The following is an 18,718-nucleotide window of genomic DNA, read 5'->3' on the forward strand; positions in this document are numbered from 1 at the left end:
GGAGGTGATGATTAAGATTATGTGCTTCTTTCTACTAATTTTAATTTGACCAACTTACTCACACCTATGAGCATCACGTGATGCACTGAGTGCTATGTGCTAAGTGAACTATTCAAAATCATGAGAAAAATAGTCAATAGAAACTAATGCTCATGGATATGAATCATAAATCACTAACTTACTCTACCCAAATAATCCCAAAAATAATATCTCAAACCTAAATGATCTCAACCATCTTTTGAATTTGTCTTTTCTCATCACTAAAATGCTATTTCATCTTATGCATTTTTGTTGAATTTCATCTTAGTTTAAATATATACACAAACACAAATATATAATATTAAGAATCTCGACTAAGGTTAAATATTCTAATTTCTAACCAATTATACACCAATGAGGAATATAATAGAAAAACTTTTCTTCTAACAAGTTTTGTCCTTTGAACGTGTATATATATTTATATACATGTATGTACCTATGTATCGCTAATCACTAGTGATTTTGCCATATGGAATAACTACAAATCCTTAAGTTCCGCTAGCACTTGCCATGTCAAGGGGCAACATGGCCAACATTAATGAGATAAACTTTTTTATTAACTTAACCTTAACCTAGGCCTCAGATTATAGGAGTAATTACATCGTCAGAAAACTAGTATTGATCTGGATACAGTGTCCATAATAGTATTTTCACAATTCTTCGTGATTCATTTTTCATGTCAAAAATCAAAAGTAGAATACAAGATGATAGTAATGCCTTCCACAACTCACAACATTATAAGACAACATTATAAGGGGTGACTAAGTAGTGTTGTAAAAATTGTGTCTTATATTTAAAGATTGGTTGATTCTTTTATGTTTTTTCAAAAAAAATGATTTTTTTTTAAATATGATTAGTTTAACCAAAATTTTTATATATACTATATAAAATTATTATAAGTCTGAAAATTTTTACAAAAATATCTCCACACTTTTTATAGTTTGCATATTACAAATAAGAAATATTCGCTAATATTTTTAGATTTAAATATATATATATAAATCATCCTTAAAATTTTCCTTGAATAAATTTTTATAAAATGAAACTACCATGAACTATCTAAATTGTTCTAGGAAATAAATGTAAATCCCTAAGACATTAATTTTTTTAATATTCTTTATGTTGTAAGTCCTTACACCTCTTAACCTAGTCGTACTAAGATATTAGAGCCTCCATTTCCCAATAACACATTTTCCCACCATTGATTTTCAAAACACTCTCTTCTCTGAAGCTTTTCAATTTTACCTTAATCTTCTCTAACATTCTATTTAGTTAATTTATTTATTTTCTTGAAAATTTAAAGAATATGTAAAAATATTTCTCTTTTTTTTAAATAGAAACCAATAGTTTATGTTATCAAAATGCCACCATCAATTTTTCAACAAAAGAGTATTTTTCTCATTCTTTCTTTTTCCATAATTATAAATGTCAAAATTACGATTTTATTATTTTCTATTCACTTCAACTCTTCTTCCTCTAAAAGAGTAAATGTGAATGAATAAACCTAATAAAACTTTAATTTTGAACTATGTAAGAAAACATGTTTTCCACAAAATCCGTCAAATCAATGTTGACTTCTTGATTTGTTCCATATCCTGAACTTGGAAGAGCAAGCAGCTTTTGCTCAACCAGTTATTCCTCTTTAACACTTTGGAGCCAACTCAGAGAAGCATCAAAATCCGTCAAATCAATGTTGACTTCTTGATTTGTTCCATATCCTGAACTTGGAAGAGCAAGCAGCTTTTGCTCAACCAGTTATTCCTCTTTAACACTTTGGAGCCAACTCAGAGAAGCATGCTAGCATATTCTAAATTTTAAAGGCAAAATAGAGAGAAAAACATGGTTATAAGTGAAGCACATTTATTTTTTTAATTCCATAATGTATTTCTTATTTGCATTAGTAAGCCTAGCTATAGTTTCTTTTCAAATTTAGTTTAGTATTTGCTAGTAGCTAGATATAAGTAGTCATGGTGTAGTCATAGTAAGCCTAGCTATAGTGAAGTACTTATGCACCATGACTACATATACATCATCATTCAAATTTATCCAATCTCTCTTTGTCACTACCTTCTTGTTATTTCTTCCTTTACTATTCTCATTGAGCTTATATCTAATGGAGTGATGGAATCAATTAATCTTCTAAACTAATCCTCCTTCCCAATTCCATTACAAATTTTAAGCTTAATGTGTTGGCCCTTCTAATTTATGTAGCTCAAACTAAAACTCAAACCATAAATCCTTTGTCCTCTCTAATTCATTTTGTTACATCACTTAAGCCCTATATTGTCCCACACATCTTAATTGTAATCATGGAGGAGGGTGGATATATTGTCCTCCATAACACTTAACTTTGTGTGTTTCTTGTTCTATTGGTCAATTACAATGAAGGCTATGAGACCTAAATTAAGGATTGCTTATGTTTATCTTCAAACAAACATTGGTGTACACATTTCCTTTCCATTTGAATTTAGCTAAATTTGGCATGTTTTTATAGAATTTTGATGGACTTTTGATTCTTTGCCTCATTGGCATGACTTTGGTTTTTAATCGCACTCTTATTGTACTTTTTGAGTCCCTAATGATGATGATTTTATGACAATTTGAATCATCAATCATGCCCATGCAAAGGAATTTTAATTTTTTCCTCTAAGGTCTAAAATGGACCCACACACTCCTCTCATCTCTAAGGAATAATATTTTATTAACAAAATAAAAATTTAAAAAAAAATGTAGGAAGAAAAGCATTTGTATAAATTCTTAACCTTGTTTATCCAAACTTATTCCTATTTTCGTACTTCATTATCACTTTCAAGTTGAATTACAACTTATCTAACAAGGTATTCCTCATTTTCTTCCTACTCCCTTACATCATTATCATTTTCAAGTTGAAATACAACTTATCTAACATGTTGTTCCTCCTTTCTTCTATTCTACTTTCATCTTAACTTACCTTGTTACATAGGTGGAACTAAACCACAAGCAAGCCAATTGGTCTACACCTCATGAGAATTTATGTTAATTAAAACCTCATAAATTTTGCGAGATTTTAGCACTTCTTGTTTGTATAAAATAGTTTTTATTTGTACAAAATAATGATAAAGAATTCTGAAAACTTATTCAATTACAAACAAAATAATAAATTCAACTTATTCACATTGCGTATGGAAACGTCTCCAAACTTATTGGATTACAAACATAATAATAAAGTCAACTTTATTTGCATTTTTTACAATATAGTGATGTATTTTTACACTTAAAAGAGAAGTTGATTCTAATCTTACACATCACCATAGTTGAGAAGTATCAAATTAGCACAACCACATTATTAAACACAGTTAATATGTTGATAGAAGTATATCAAGCACATGCACTATCACATTAGTAAATATATAAATGTGATTGATATAAGCCTATATCAATATTAATAAGCCTAACATTATATAACATGATATTTTAAACCTAATGTTAAACCATAATATTAAATCTTAATATTATATATATATATATATATATATATATATATATATATATATATATATATATATATATATATAACTTCTTTATTTACTATTTACTTTTCTCAAACCATGTGGAAATAATTTCTCTTTGTTCTTAAATAAATAAAGTAATTACAATCCTCACCATATTCCAAGATAATATGGTTTTTCTTAAATAATAGTATTGACTCTTACTAGTAGTCAATCATGATTGTCTATACCACTCATTTACGTTTTGGACTATAATTCAAAATTGTTTATGCTTGATTAAGAATTTATATTAATACTTCAACATTCTTAAGTATTTTAGTATGAGTGAAATTCTACCCATTCCAAACCACCAAGTTATTCCAAGATAAGATGGAAACAAGTTATTCCAAGATAAGATGGATTTTCTTAAATAAGAGTGTTGACTCTTAATAGTGGTCAATTATAACTATCCACACTACTAAATTAAGTTTTGGAGTATAATTTAAACTTGTCAAACGTTTGATTAAGAATTAATCTTAAATAACAAAAATATTATTTTAATGATATTCAATCATAATTATCCACACTATCAAAAATTTCAGTCAACTATAATAAATTTTCATATATATATATATATACACTCTTCGACAAAGTGGTGGCAAACTTGCTTGTAATCCATCTACATACAACAAAATGAAAGTCTACCCTTTACAAACCACCAAGTCATTCCAAGATAAAATTGTTTTTCTTAAATAATAGTGTTGACTCTTAATAGTGGTCAATCATAATTATCCACACTACTAAATTAAGTTTTTGAGTATACTTTAGAATTGTCAATGTTTGATTAAGAATTAATCTTAATGGTTCAACATTCTTAGGTATTTGATAGCATGAAAGTATACCTCACCAAATCATTTCAAGATCACATGGTATAATTTAAAAAAAATTATGCTCGATTAAGAATTTATTTTAATGGTTCAATGTTAGATATTGGATAGAAATAAAAGTCTACCCTTTACCGAACATTTCTTAAATAATGGTGTTGACTGAGTAGCAGCCCATCATAATTGTCCACACTATTAATTTAAAATAAGTTTTGGAATATAATTTAAAATTATGTATGTTTAATTAAAAATTAGTATTTATAGTTTATAGTTTGTTGTATGTTTGAGTCTATCTTCAATAAAATATATAATATCTATCTATATATATTCTCCTGGACAAAGCGGTGGCAGACTTGCCATGTAGCCATCTACATACGATGGAATGAACGTTCATTTGCCTTCACTTGTCGGGAGAATAATTGTGTTAACCAACTGATCATCAATTTGTTGAAATTATAATTTCAACTGCAGTGAACAGAACAGCAGCATCGACTTTATCTATTTGTCGTGATCCGGCGCCCCACATTTTTTCCCGATCTTTTAAGTCACCGCCATTACCATCTTTTCACTCTTTAATTATTTTTGTGTTTCCAGAAGGAAGAAGATCAGATCCAGCGCTACACCATTACTTTTCAACAACTGTATTAATGAGCAGAACGGCTGAAAGAGAAAAGAACCAGCCTCGAGCCGACGCAGCATTTATCAGTCATAGATTTCATCATCACCGACTCAAGAAATACAACAAAAGATCAAATATGTTAATCATGAGCAGCAGAGACTTCATCAGCAAGTTAAAGCGGTGATGACCCTTTCCCGCACTATAAATAGAAACAGAAACAGAAGTAGAAAACAGATAGAAACATATATAGATTGAAAGTCCTTTTGTAACACACAGCAGTGTAGAACAAGAGAGTTTTTTTTGTATTGCACAGCAGTGCTGAAATTTTCTGAGATAGTTGTTTTTGTGGAACTGAAGTGTTCCTGTTGTAATCCCTCTCTCAAGAGGAAGATGCTCTTTAGCATAATATTTTGTGAAGATCCCTCTACGTGAGGAAGACTTATTTTATCAGTTAGTTTATCGTTCATAAATAAAAGTTTATTTTTGCCTGTTTCTGTTACACCGTAAGTCGAAAAATACTTGACGTCAAAAATCCCCGTTGCTGTTCCACCGTAACTCAAAAAATACTTGACGTAAAAAATTTAAGTTGCTACAACACCACGAACAGCGTTGCTGCAACACAAGTTACAGCAACTGAAAAAAAACTGTGTTGCTGCAACACCGTTTCCAGAGAACGAATTTTTCTATTTTTCTGAATTAAAAACAGAGTATTTTTCTGTGTAAAAAACAAAGTATTATTTTGATCAGTTTTTTATCCCGAGGCAAAGTAGAGTATTATTTTATGCTCTGTTCTTGTGTTTTTGAATTATCAGAAAACAGAGTATTGCTCTCTGTTCATATTTTTGTTGTTTCAGAATTTATCAGAAAATTCTCAACAGTGGAAACAGAGGATTTTTCCACTGTATTTTGTTTGGAATAACCAGAAATTCTCGACATGGTATCAGAGCTTGTCCAGGCTCTTTGAAGACATCAAAGAAGCTAAAAGAAGATTTTTTGCTGCAGAAAATTATCCAGCAGAGCGAAACCGCTATCAAGGTATTTTTCAGATTAGTTTTTTGTGTAGCTGCTGAAGAAAATTAAGTGATTTTTTTTACAGTCAAGTATTGTAAGAATGGCCAGCACCAGCGTGGGTATGTATAATACCCAGCTCCCACAGTTCAATGGGAAAAATTATGACTACTGGGCAATAACCATGAGAGCCGTGTTTGCCTCACAAGATTTATGAGAACTTGTTGAATATGGATTTGAAGAACCAGCAAATGAAGAAGAGTTTATTGGATTAACTCAGGCAGAGAAAGAGCTGTTGAAGAGCAATAAGAAGAAGGACTCAAAAGCCTTTGTACTTTTATATCAAGCAGTGCATGAGAGTGTGTTTCCGAGGATAGCAGCAGCCAAGACATCCAGAGAAGCATGGCAAACTCTCAAGACAGCCTATCAAGGCATGGAGAAAGTGAAGACAACAAAACTACAGTTGCTGAGGAAAGATTTTGAGAACCTGTGTATGAAAGAGTCAGACAATATTGACTCATTCTTCACACAAGAAATTGGTTTGGTCACACGGATAAGGTCTCATGGAGAAACTCTTGAAGAAAGGAGGATTGTGGAGAAACTATTGGGGTGCCTACCCTCAAAGTTTGATGTGATTGTCACCACCATAGAAGAGACAAAGGATCTCTCAAATTTTTCAGTTGATGAACTTCATGCATCACTGATAACACATGAGCAGAGGTTGAGTAGAAATGAAAACTCATCTCTAGAGCAAGCATTCAAGACCCAGATGTCATTTGGAAGAGGAAGAGGTCAAGGCAGAGGAAACAAGAGAGGAAGAGGAAGAACCCAATACAGAGGCGGAAGAAACAGTCCAGCAAACGTTCAAGGAAGAGGCAGCAATCCAAATCAGAACCAAGGCCATGGCAGCAGTCAACAAAGTGGACAACATCATGCTCAAGGACAAAGGTATGAAAAATCCAATGTCCAATGTTATTATTGTAAAAAATATGGGCACTATGCAAATGAATGTAGGAAGAAGCAGCATGATATGAGTAATAGATCTAGTGCAAATATCAGTCAAGATAATGTGTTGTTAGTTTGTAATATGGCTGAAACAAACAGTGAGGATATATGGTTTCTAGATTTTGGTTGCAGCAACCATATGACAGGAAACATAGCCCTGTTTTCTGTTTTAGATCAGAGTGTGCAGTCACAAGTCACACTTGGGACTGATAGTAAAATTTTTGTTATGGGAAAAGGAGAAGTTAAAATATTTACAAAGAAAGGTGAAAAGAAAACCATAGCAGATGTCTATTATGTTCCTGGAATGAATTGTAATCTCTTGAGTATTGGACAACTTGTTCAGAAGGGTTACAATGTTTTCTTTGAGAATGATGTATGCACCATCATGGATAGATTACCCAGCAAACGTTGTATTGCTGAAGTGAAGATGACAAGGAACAGGATGTTCCCTCTCAGAATAAGAGTAGATTTGAAAAATAAAGAAGTAGTTGCAGCAGTGACACAAGAGGCTCTCCAAAGCATACCAAAGGATGAAAATTGGTTGTGGCATTTGAGATTTGGACATCTCAACTTTGGAGGTCTTAATTTGTTGAGTAGAAAATGAATGGTAAGAGGATTACCACTGATAGAAAAGCCAGACAGCCTTTGTGAAGGTTGTATATTGGGGAAACAACACAGAGAAAGTTTTCCAACCGGAAAAAGCATAAGGGCAAAAGCACCCTTAGAAATTATCCACTCGGATTTATGTGGACCGATGCAAGCTCCATTGCTTGCAGGCAGCCAATATTTTCTAACATTTATTGATGACTTTACCAGAAAGACTTGGGTTTATTTTCTGAAGAATAAGAGTGAAGTGTTTGAAAAATTTCAAAATTTCAAAGCACTTGTAGAAAATCAGAGTGGGTTGCGCATCAAGATTTTGAGAACTGACAGAGGAGGTGAGTATATTTCCAAAGAATTTTTATGTTTTTGTAGAGAAAATGGAATTCATAAGAAATTTACAACAAGGTACACCCCGCAGCAAAATGGAGTTGTTGAAAGGAAAAACAGAACAATCATGGATATGGCGAGGAGCATGTTAAAGGCAAAGCATTTGGCAAATGATTATTGGGCTGAAGCTGTACACTGTGCAGTATATATTTTGAATAGATGTCATACAAAAGCAGTAATGAATAAAGTGCCAGAGGAAGCATGGAGTAGGAGAAAGCAAGGAGTTACCCACATGAAAGTTTTTGGTTGTGTGGCTTATGCACACATTCCAGATCAGCTAAGGAAGAAATTGGACAGCAAAGGGGAGAAATGTATTTTCATTGGATACAGTGAAGAACCCAAAGCTTACAGGTTGTATATCCCATCCACCAAGAAGTTTTTTGTGAGCAGAGATGTTCAATTTATTGAAGAGGAAGCTTGGGATGGAAGCATAGAGAAAACAGTTAATGTTAAAAAATGTTTGTCTCATGATGATGATGATGAGGAGTTAGCTGAAACACATCCCCAAATAGCAGCGCCAACAACAGAACAGCAAGAGACACCCTTGAGGAGAAATGAGAGTGCTTCTCCAAGCACACCAAAAGGAGGAAATTCAAGTGCATCTACAAGCACTTGCACACCGAATGAAAGAGGTAAGAAATTCAGAAATTTAAGTGATATTTATGATGAAGGAATGAATTCCCTGTTTGCTTTGTATTGTAGTGTTGATGACCCTGTTCATTTCGAAGAAGCAATTAAAGATAAGAAATGGATAGAAGCTATGGATGAGGAGATAAATGCAATAGAAAGAAATAAGACATGGGATTTAGTTGAGCTACCAAAAGGTAAAGAAGTCATTGGAGTTAAATGGGTCTACAAGAACAAGAGTAATGCTGAAGGAAAGATAGAAAGGCATAAGGCAAGACTTGTTGTCAAGGGATACAAGCAGCAGTATGGGAGAGATTATGAGGAGACTTTCGCACCAGTTGCAAGAATGGAAACAGTAAGAGCAGTGTTGTCCATAGCAGCACAAAACAAATGGAAAGTTTACCAAATGGACGTGAAGTCAGCATTTTTGAATGGAGTATTAATGGAAGAGGTTTACATTGAGCAACCTCTAGGCTATGAAAAGAAAGGCCAAGAGCACAAAGTCTGCGGATTGAAGAAAGCTCTTTATGGGCCGAAGCAAGCGCCAAGAGCGTGGTACAGTAGGATAGATTCCTATCTACTGGAAAATGGATTTGAGAAGTGTGAGGGAGAACCCACTGTTTACATCAAAGAAAAGGACTGTAAAATTTTAATTGTTGTGTTATATGTTGATGATGTGATTTTTACAGGTAATGATGACTACCTCATTGAAAATTTCAAATCAGTCATGAAAAAAGAATTTGAGATGACTGACATGGGTTTGCTGAGATACTTCTTAGGAATAGAAGTAGATCAAAATGAAAATGGAATTTTTATTTCACAGGCAAAATATGTAAATGAAGTGTTGAGCAGATTTAACATGAAGGACAGAAAGGCAGCAATCACTCCCACAGTGATGGGATTAAAACTCAGCAAAGAAGACAGCAGCAAGGATTTTGACCCTAGTGTGTACAAGAGCATAGTTGGCAGCCTCATGTATTTGACTGCAACTAGGCTAGACATAATGTATGTTGTTAGTTTAATTTCCAGATTCATGGAGAAGCCAAAAGAAACACATTGGCAGGCAGCAAAGAGAATTCTAAGGTATGTTAAAGGTACAAAAAGGTATGGCATATTTTATATTGTTTCAGAATGTTCAGATTTAGTTGGATACACAGATAGTGATTGGGCTAGAAGTGTAGATGACCGGAAAAGCACATCTGGTTACATTTTTCACATAGGTTCAGGAGCCATTTCATGGGCTTCCAAGAAACAACCAATTGTGGCATTGTCTACAGCAGAAGCAGAGTATGTGGTAGCTACAGCAGCAGCATGTCAAGCAGTTTGGATGAGGAGAATGTTGAGAAGTCTATGCCAGGAGCAGGAAACAACAACAGTTATTTTTTGTGACAATAGCTCAGCTATTGTATTATCCAAGAACTCTGTATTCCACAAGAGAACAAAACACATAGACACAAAGTTTCACTACATCAGAGAATTGGTGAACAATGGAGAAATCATTTTACAACATTGCAGGACTCAGGAACAGGTTGCGGATATTCTGACAAAGCCATTGGATCAGAAAAGTTTTGAGTTTTTAAGGAAACTTCTGGGTATGAATGATAACCCAGCAGTTGAAATTAAAGGGGAGTGTTGAAATTATAATTTCAACTGCAGTGAACAGAACAGCAGCAGCTACTTTATCTATTTGTCGTGATCCGGCGCCCCACATTTTTTCCCGATCTTTTAAGTCACCGCCATTACCATCTTTTCACTCTTTAATTATTTTTGAGTTTCCAGAAGGAAGAAGATCAGATCCAGCGCTACACCATTACTTTTCAATAACCATATTAATAAGCAGAACGGATGAAAGAGAAAAGAACGAGCCTCGAGCCGACGCAGCATTTATCAGTCATAGATTTCATCATCACCGACTCAAGAAATACAGCAAAAGATCAAATCTGTTAATCATGAGCAGCAGAGACTTCATCAGCAAGTTAAAGCGGTGATGACCCTTTCCTGCACTATAAATAGAAACAGAAACAGAAGTAGAAAACAGATAGAAACATATATAGATTGAAAGTCCTTTTGTAACACACAACAGTGTAGAACAAGAGATTTTTTTTTGTATTGCACAGCAGTGCTGAAATTTTCTGAGATAGTTGTTTTTGTGGAACTGAAGCGTTCCTGTTGTAATCCCTCTCTCAAGAGGAAGATGCTCTTTAGCATAATATTTTGTGAAGATCCCTCTACGTGAGGAAGACTTATTTTATCAGTTAGTTTATCATTCATAAATAAAAGTTTCTTTTTGCCTGTTGCTGTTACACCGTAAGTCGAAAAATACTTGACGTCAAAAATCCCCGTTGCTATTACACCGTAACTCAAAAAATACTTAACGTAAAAAATTTACGTTGCTGCAACACCACGAACAGCGTTGCTGCAACACAAGTTACAGCAACTGAAAAAAAACTGTGTTGCTGCAACACCGTTTCCAGAGAACGAATTTTTCTGTTTTTCTGAGTTAAAAACAGAGTATTTTTCTGTGTCAAAAACAAAGTATTATTTTGATCAGTTTTTGATCCTGAGGCAAAGTAGAGTATTATTTTATGCTCTGTTCTTGTGTTTTTGAATTATCAGAAAACAGAGTATTGCTCTCTGTTCATATTTTTGTTGTTTCGGAATTTATCAGAAAATTCTCAACAGTGGAAACAGAGGATTTTTCCACTGTATTTTGTTTGGAATAACCAGAAATTCCCGACACAATTACAACACCCCTTATATGTATTTCTGTTGCGTGAGAGGGTGAAGCCTTGGATATTGTAAGTCATAATGGGGAATGGGTTGGGATATGCGAGCCCACTTCCTAACTACTTTGAGTTTTGTCTGAAACTCGCTGCGGCGCTGGTTGCTTTGGTGGTGGGATGGAGCTTCTTCGTCAGGGTAAGAAACAGGAAGCTGCCCCCTAGGCCTTTCCCGTTTCCCATCCTCGGAAATATGCTTTACATACTGGGAGGGCTTCCGCACCAAGCACTGGCAGCACTGTCTCTGAAATCCGGGCCTCTTATGTCTCTCTACTTCGGCTCCAAGCTCGTCTTGGTCATCTCTTCTCCCGAGATGGCAAGGGAGTTCGAGTTTATGAAGACTCGTGATCTTCTTTTTGCCAGCAGATCTCCATCAATTGCAGGTAATTACTTGTTGTATAATTATTCAGACGTCGCGTCTGCTCCATATGGCCCTTACTGGAGGCAAATGCGTAAGGTCTGTGTTTTACAAATGCTCAGCTCCAAACGGTTGGATTACTTCCGCTTTATAAGAAAAGAGGAAGTCTCTATTATGATTCGATCTATTACTAATAATTCAGACCAATCCAATAAACATTGGCCAAACTGTGTCGACCCTTACCAAAGATATAATCTGCAGGATGAATTTCAGTAGAAAGTATTCTGACCACGACTTCATTGGCAATAAAGGAATTCACCTCTTTCACCGAAAAATAAAGTTTTTTAAATAGCGAGAATTTATGTTATTTAAAACTTCATAAATTTTAAGAATTTGTGTTATTAGGTTGATAGGTTTGTTTATTTTGGAATAGAGATTTTATAACTTGAATTTAATTATTAATCATTATTATGTTGATGGTAAAAAATTAATTTCCATATAATAGTAAAAATTATGTTTAGTTTTATTCACAAATCAAAGATTAAGATTAACTTCCAAACTAGTTATATTTTTTTCCTTATTTAATTAAAATGAGTAATTAAAAAAATTATTTAAACACATACTATATGAAATGAGTTATAGTTTTTTTGGGCATGTAATATTGATAAGCTATAATCTTGGGCCATAAAATTGTAACAAAGCTTATTTATAAATTAAGAATCTTCATGACTATATATATATATATATATATATCTATCTATATATATATATATATATATATATATATATATATATATAGATATAACTAACTCAAAATAGTAATAATAAAATCAGCTAAAAGTCTTAAGACTTATTTGATTACATGCAAAATAACTAGTATAGATCCATCTTAAGCATGAATCTAATATGAGATGAGAGGGAGAAAATTTATTCACGTAAAAACTTCTTTGAGATTGCAAAAAACAATGTGTAATTTTTCATTGCTTAAGTAGTACTTTTGAATGCTATATATATACTTAAAAAGGACCAAACTGTAAAACACTAACACTACTTCAAATGTTTTAAACATAAAACTTTTTTTCTTTCAAAATATATATATATATATATATATATATATATATATATATATATTAAAACAATATATTATATATACATAGTTGACATTAAAATTACATAGTTGATTTTTTTGTTATTTATATTTTTTAAGTATATATCAATATTAGTTGGTATTAAAATATTTTATTGATAACCTAGCTTGAATATCTTTATTATATACAGTATTAAATTATTATCTTTAACAATTTCTTTTGTTTTTAATTACTTTACATGAAATTATATTACATCATATGGAGAATTAACATATTCATTTTTGTTATTTTTATTATAGTGGATATTGATTTTGTATTTAAAAAATATTTTATTTTTATTTTAAGAGGGACACTTATCAACTCCAAATTGAGCACGAACATACTTACTCATTTCGGATATGAGGTTGTACAATGAGTCTCTACTCCAAATTGAGCATTGACATACTTACACATTTCCCGTACTAGGTTGTACAATGGGTCTCTCCGGTCAATAGATTCAATTTTATTTTCATTGTTTACACTATAAGGATTCAACTTTATTCAATACCAATAAGAACAAAACAGTGATTTTCTCTAATAAAAAGAAAATTTGTCTAATAAGAGAAAGCAAAGCCAACATACATTCTTCTTTGAGGGTAGCATTCTTGAAGAAGTAAAGGAGAATAAGACCAAAATAGTGATTTTCTCTAATAAAAGGAAGATTTGTCTAATAAAAGAAAGCAGCACCAATATACATTCTTCTTTGAGTGTAACATTCCGGAAGAAGTAAAGGAGTACAAGTACCTCCAACATACATTCTTCTTTGAGGGTAACATTCTTGAAGAAGTAAAGTAGTACAAGTACCTCGGGATTGATTTCAACAAATTTAATTGGGAGCACTACAAAAAGAAGAGGATTTTAACAGGGTGGAAGACATTATATGCTCTCCAAAATGGATACAGACAGGCATTGTTATGGGATCGGAAAATGGTCAAAGTGCTTTTTGGACTCATTTTTTCCAATGATGTTATATAGGTGTGAATTATGGGTTAGCAGTACCCCAATCTCAAAATTGAAACAAACTGTGAAGATCCAAAAATGCTTGATCATGAGAAAATTCAAAACAAAAAGTTTCAAAAATTGCTATGGTGTGTTTTATAAAATATCTAAAAAGAATTGAAGAGATGGGAGTAGGTAGATAGCCTAAAGTTATCTCCAACAAAGGCATGAGTGAAAGAAAAAATCATGGATGAGACAAAACAACAAATGGATGCAAAATATGAATATTAATTCAATATTTGTCTCGCAAATAGCAAGGAGGTAAAGGATTTTGAGATGGAGAAGTTTTGTAAGCTTATATGAGAAATGAGTAGAAGAAGAGTTGGGTAGAAAGAAGAAGTACTATGTTGAGGAATTGAACCCCACTACAAAAAAATACATTGGAGCTCGCATTATATGGAAAGAACAAATTCTTATTGCTCAATTAAAAACTAACTCACATAAACTTTGGTGTGAAAGGACATGATGGAAAATACCAAAAGAAGGTTGAGGAAAACAATTGTGTACCTTTTGCACTTGTGGAATAATGGAATCAAAAAAACATTTGTTTTTAGATTATGATGCTTTAAGAGACACCAATAACACTTCGACCAATATGTTAGCATCTATTTCTTATTAAAAAATTAAACGAGCTCATCATTAATTTGACTAAAGACTAAATTGTAAAAAAACCAAAAATTAAAAATATTAACACTTTCATAAACTATTTTTAGTTTTATAAACATTAAAATATCCTTCATTAATATATTTTTCCCATTATAAAAAAAATTACAAATTAATTATAATCCTACCTAATATAATTAAGAAATATCGAATAATCTAATATATACCCTTTCTATTTGCTCTTTGAACCACCACGTGGAGACAATTTCTCGTTGTTTTCCAATTAAAAACAAAATAATTACTATAGTGACCATTTCAGTTTATTTTTTATTAATATTAATCAAACTTCACCATAATTCAGAAGAAGAAAAAAATAAAAATAAAAAATTCATTAATTGGGTTTTCAAATATATTATTTCCCGGGATGAGTTTTAGAATATGATTTAAAATTACTTATATTGGATCGGTGAGAGGTTTTCAAATAATTAGATAGTCTTAATACTTTAAGATATTAAAGTATTTTATTGAAGTGAAGTCTATTGATTTTTTTAATAAAATAACCTGCCAAATTATTAAAAAAACATAATTTTTAATAGTGATAATTTTTTTTAATAACCATTACTATACACACTACAAATTTAATCACTAAATTATAATATTTCCCTGTTGTTAATAAATAAAATAATAAAAGTCTCACCATTGATTTTTTGAATTGGTCATATTGATTTTTTGAATTGGTCATTAATAAAATTAAATGTCATTATAATCGAAGAATAACAATTATATTTATGCATTTTTTGAATTGTTCATTAATAAAGTGAAATGTCATTATAATTGACTATAACAATTATATTTATATCTTTTCAATCGAGAAATCGCAATTATATTTATATATTTCCAATCGACTTTGTCATGTGAGAAGAGGGCGGCGGCATAACTTGCCCTGTAAGTCATCGACATGCGACGGAATCAAGGTTCATTTGGGCTTCACTTGTAGGAAAAATAATTCTGTTAACTAACTATAATCAACTTCGACGCTGCTTATATGTATTTGTGCTTTGCCAGACCAGATCAGAGGGCGGAGCTGTATTCTCGGTAAGTAATAATGGTGAATGCATGCCCACTTCCTGACTACGTTGAGTTTTGTGTGAGACTCACAACGGCGCTGGTTGCTTTGGTGGTCGCATGGAGTTTCTTCGTCAGGGTAAGAGACAGGAAGCTGCCCCCTGGGCCTTTCCCGTTGCCCATCCTCGGAAATATGCTTTACATACTGGGAGGGCTTCCGCACCAAGCACTGGCAGCACTGTCTCTGAAATCCGGGCCTCTTATGTCTCTCTACTTCGGCTCCAAGCTCGTCTTGGTCATCTCTTCTCCCGAGATGGCAAGGGAGTTTATGAAGACTCGTGATCTGCTTTTTGCCAGCAGATCTCCATCAATTGCAGGTAATCACTTGTTGTATAATTATTCGGACGTCGCGTCTGCTCCATATGGCCCTTACTGGAGGCAAATGCGTAAGGTCTGTGTTTTACAAATGCTCAGCTCCAAACGGTTGGATTACTTCCGCTTTATAAGAAAAGAGGAAGTCTCTGTTATGATTCGATCTATTACTAATAATTCAGACCATCCAATAAACATTGGCCAAACTGTGTCGACCCTTACCAAAGATATAATCTGCAGGATGACTTTTGGTAGAAAGTATTCTGACCACGACTTCATTGGCAATAAAGGAGTCATAGCAATGATCAAGGAAATTTTTCGGCTGCTTGGTGATTTTAATATCGGAGATTATATACCATACTTGGCCTGGATGGATCTGCAAGGTATCAACCGAGGCGTCAAGGAAATACATCGCATACAAGACGAGTTCCTCGAGAAAATACTAGACGAACACGTTGCCCAGAATGACCCCGATGTCACACGAGATCTGGTAGATGTTTTGCTTGCAGCTTCTGCGGATAAAGACATGGAGTTACAAATTACCAGAGACAATATAAAGGCCGTTCTCTATGTATGTAAAAACTGGAGTATCATTTTTATTTTTACTTTCAAATGAATTATTTGTCGTAGAAATTGCTTGATAATACACCTTTGAAATTAGGTCTTGTTAATTTGATTGTGGGTAAATAAATCCAAATTTCTAAAACTGATTATAATGATATGAATTATATTGATTATGATGTAAGGGCAGGATATGTTGGCTGCTGGCACGGACACGTCGGCTGTAGGAATAGAGTGGGCAATGTCCGAATTGTTGAGGAACCCACCAGTGCTCCAGAAGCTTCAGGACGAGCTGCAACGTGTTGTTGGAATGGGGCGCATGGTGCGTGAATCTGATCTTCCTGGCCTCCCTTATTTACAAGCTGTGGTGAGAGAAACGCTTAGACTCCATCCACCAGGGCCGCTTGCCATTCCCCACTTTTCTGAAGAAGCCTGCAATGTGTTAGGCTATGAAATCCCCAGAAACACTCGCGTTTTCGTGAACCTGTGGGCTATAGGAAGGAACCCTAAGTCATGGGAGGAACCGGAGCGGTTCGTGCCGGAGAGGTTCATGCAGGATGGCTGCCTGGATGAAAAAATTAAGAACTTCGAGTGGATCCCATTTGGAGCAGGCAGGAGACGATGTCCTGGAGAGCTACTGGGAACGCTTCTTGTGGAGTTTGCAGTGGCGCAGCTAGTGCACTGCTTCGACTGGAGGCTTCCTGATGAGATGATTGGGGAGGAATTGGATATGTCTGAAAAGTTTACTGGGCTCACCGTCCCGAGGGCTGTTGAACTCCTGGCCGTTCCGACTTCTCGCCTTCCATTGGTTACTTTAATCTCTACATAGCAACCTGTAAACCTTTACCTGCCTTTTTTTGTTTTTGTTTAAAGCATGAAGTCTTCGCCCTGTAGCTTGAGTGTTAGGGTATTATCTTTCAATTCCTTTGCTTAAGTTTTATGGATATATTTGGCTCATTGTCATTAATTTTAAAAGATTGAATGGCTTCCGAACAAATTGATATATTTGGCACATTGTCATTAATTTTAGAAGATTGAATGGCTTCAGAACAAATTCCACCCAAATGGTGTAGGCATTTCAGCAAATTAACTATTACTTTGAATGGAATTCCACTCCAGTGGTATGGGCATTTCTGCAAATTATTGACAGTAATAAGGAAAAAATTAAAACATAAAAAAGTTCATGATATTTGAGATAAATACATTTTTGGAAGGTATTTTCCATAATTGAGTTAAAGTGTTACACTGCAATATCATAGACATGTGCTCATTTAATAACATGGGCTCATTTAATAGTATATTTAAAAATAATAAATCTATGGCCATTTAATATTTTTTTTGTAAACTGAGGCGGTATTCTATTACTAAAAAAGAGATATTACATACATAGAAGGGAAACCGGGTGACCATCGAAAGTTTTTAACAGCCATCCAGAAAAAGTATATGACCAGTCGATCTAACCATGCAAAAAAACCCTCTATTCTTACTAAAAAAACCCTCTATTCTTACTACAAACAAACTGTTCTTGACTGGAAGCATTACCATCTAATATTTCAAAAAGACTAAAGACAAAAAGCAGTATATAAAAACCTCCATGCAGCAACTAAATATTCTACTGATTCATGGTATCTGGCTTGGGCTCACTTTCTACCTTGACCTCCATTCCACTCGCTTTAAACAGCTGCAGCAACTTGTCCATTTTTCTGTCTTGCATAAGAAGAGTTACTTGAATATTCTTCAGCTCCCTTTTGAGGGTGGGAATTCCTTCCAGCTCCACCATTTCCATGGCCACTTGCTCCATGGCGTTGGCTAATAATCTCTTCATGCCCCAATAAACATGTAATGACTGCTTGTATAAGGACATTCTCCCTCTTGTGTGCCCCGGGTCAGGAAAAAAAAATTCAATTTCAATCCTAATTTTACAATACATACAGATAAAGATCTATTTATATAGAGATGAAGTAATTAAGAGTAAGTCAATATAGATCCATCTTAACAAGTTTGCTCAAAGGGATCAAATATGAGGGATCAAATATGTCAAATTTTTTTATAGTGCAAAATTTTAAAAAATTGCATCTTTCTAGAAATTTGATAGTGCAAAATTTTAAAAAATTCAATCCTTCTAGAAATTTGATAGATGTTTGAAATTTGATAGATGATGGTTAAGACTCTCTATATATATACCCTAATGGGGTGGGTGAACGGACGTGTGCT

The 18,718-nt window shown here is 33.5% G+C and overlaps 1 protein-coding gene across 1 annotated transcript; it reads left to right on the forward strand.

Moving 5' to 3' along the window:
• The first annotated feature begins 15,591 nt into the window (after nt 1-15,591).
• On the forward strand, nt 15,592-17,474 carry LOC149214479 (cytochrome P450 71AU50-like). Its single transcript, XM_089390914.1, has 2 exons — nt 15,592-16,514; nt 16,695-17,474. Exons 1-2 carry the CDS (start codon nt 15,612-15,614, stop codon nt 17,331-17,333), a joined length of 1,542 nt encoding a protein of 513 aa, XP_089247040.1. The 5' UTR covers nt 15,592-15,611; the 3' UTR covers nt 17,334-17,474.
• Nucleotides 17,475-18,718: the final 1,244 nt, after the last annotated feature.

The sequence above is a fragment of the Pinus tabuliformis genome, chromosome 1_1 (assembly GCF_031772625.1).
Source record: "Pinus tabuliformis cultivar Carrire ecotype Pingquan chromosome 1_1, CPIR1, whole genome shotgun sequence".
Taxonomy (NCBI): Eukaryota; Viridiplantae; Streptophyta; class Pinopsida; order Pinales; family Pinaceae; genus Pinus; species Pinus tabuliformis.

Coding starts and splice junctions, on each gene's coding strand:
- LOC149214479 (XM_089390914.1), top strand. CDS start 15,612: ATGGTGAATGCATGCCCACTTCCTGACTACGTTGAGTTTTGTGTGAGA. Junction 16,515..16,694: donor ATATAAAGGCCGTTCTCTAT/GTATGTAAAAAC, acceptor ATGTAAGGGCAG/GATATGTTGGCTGCTGGCAC.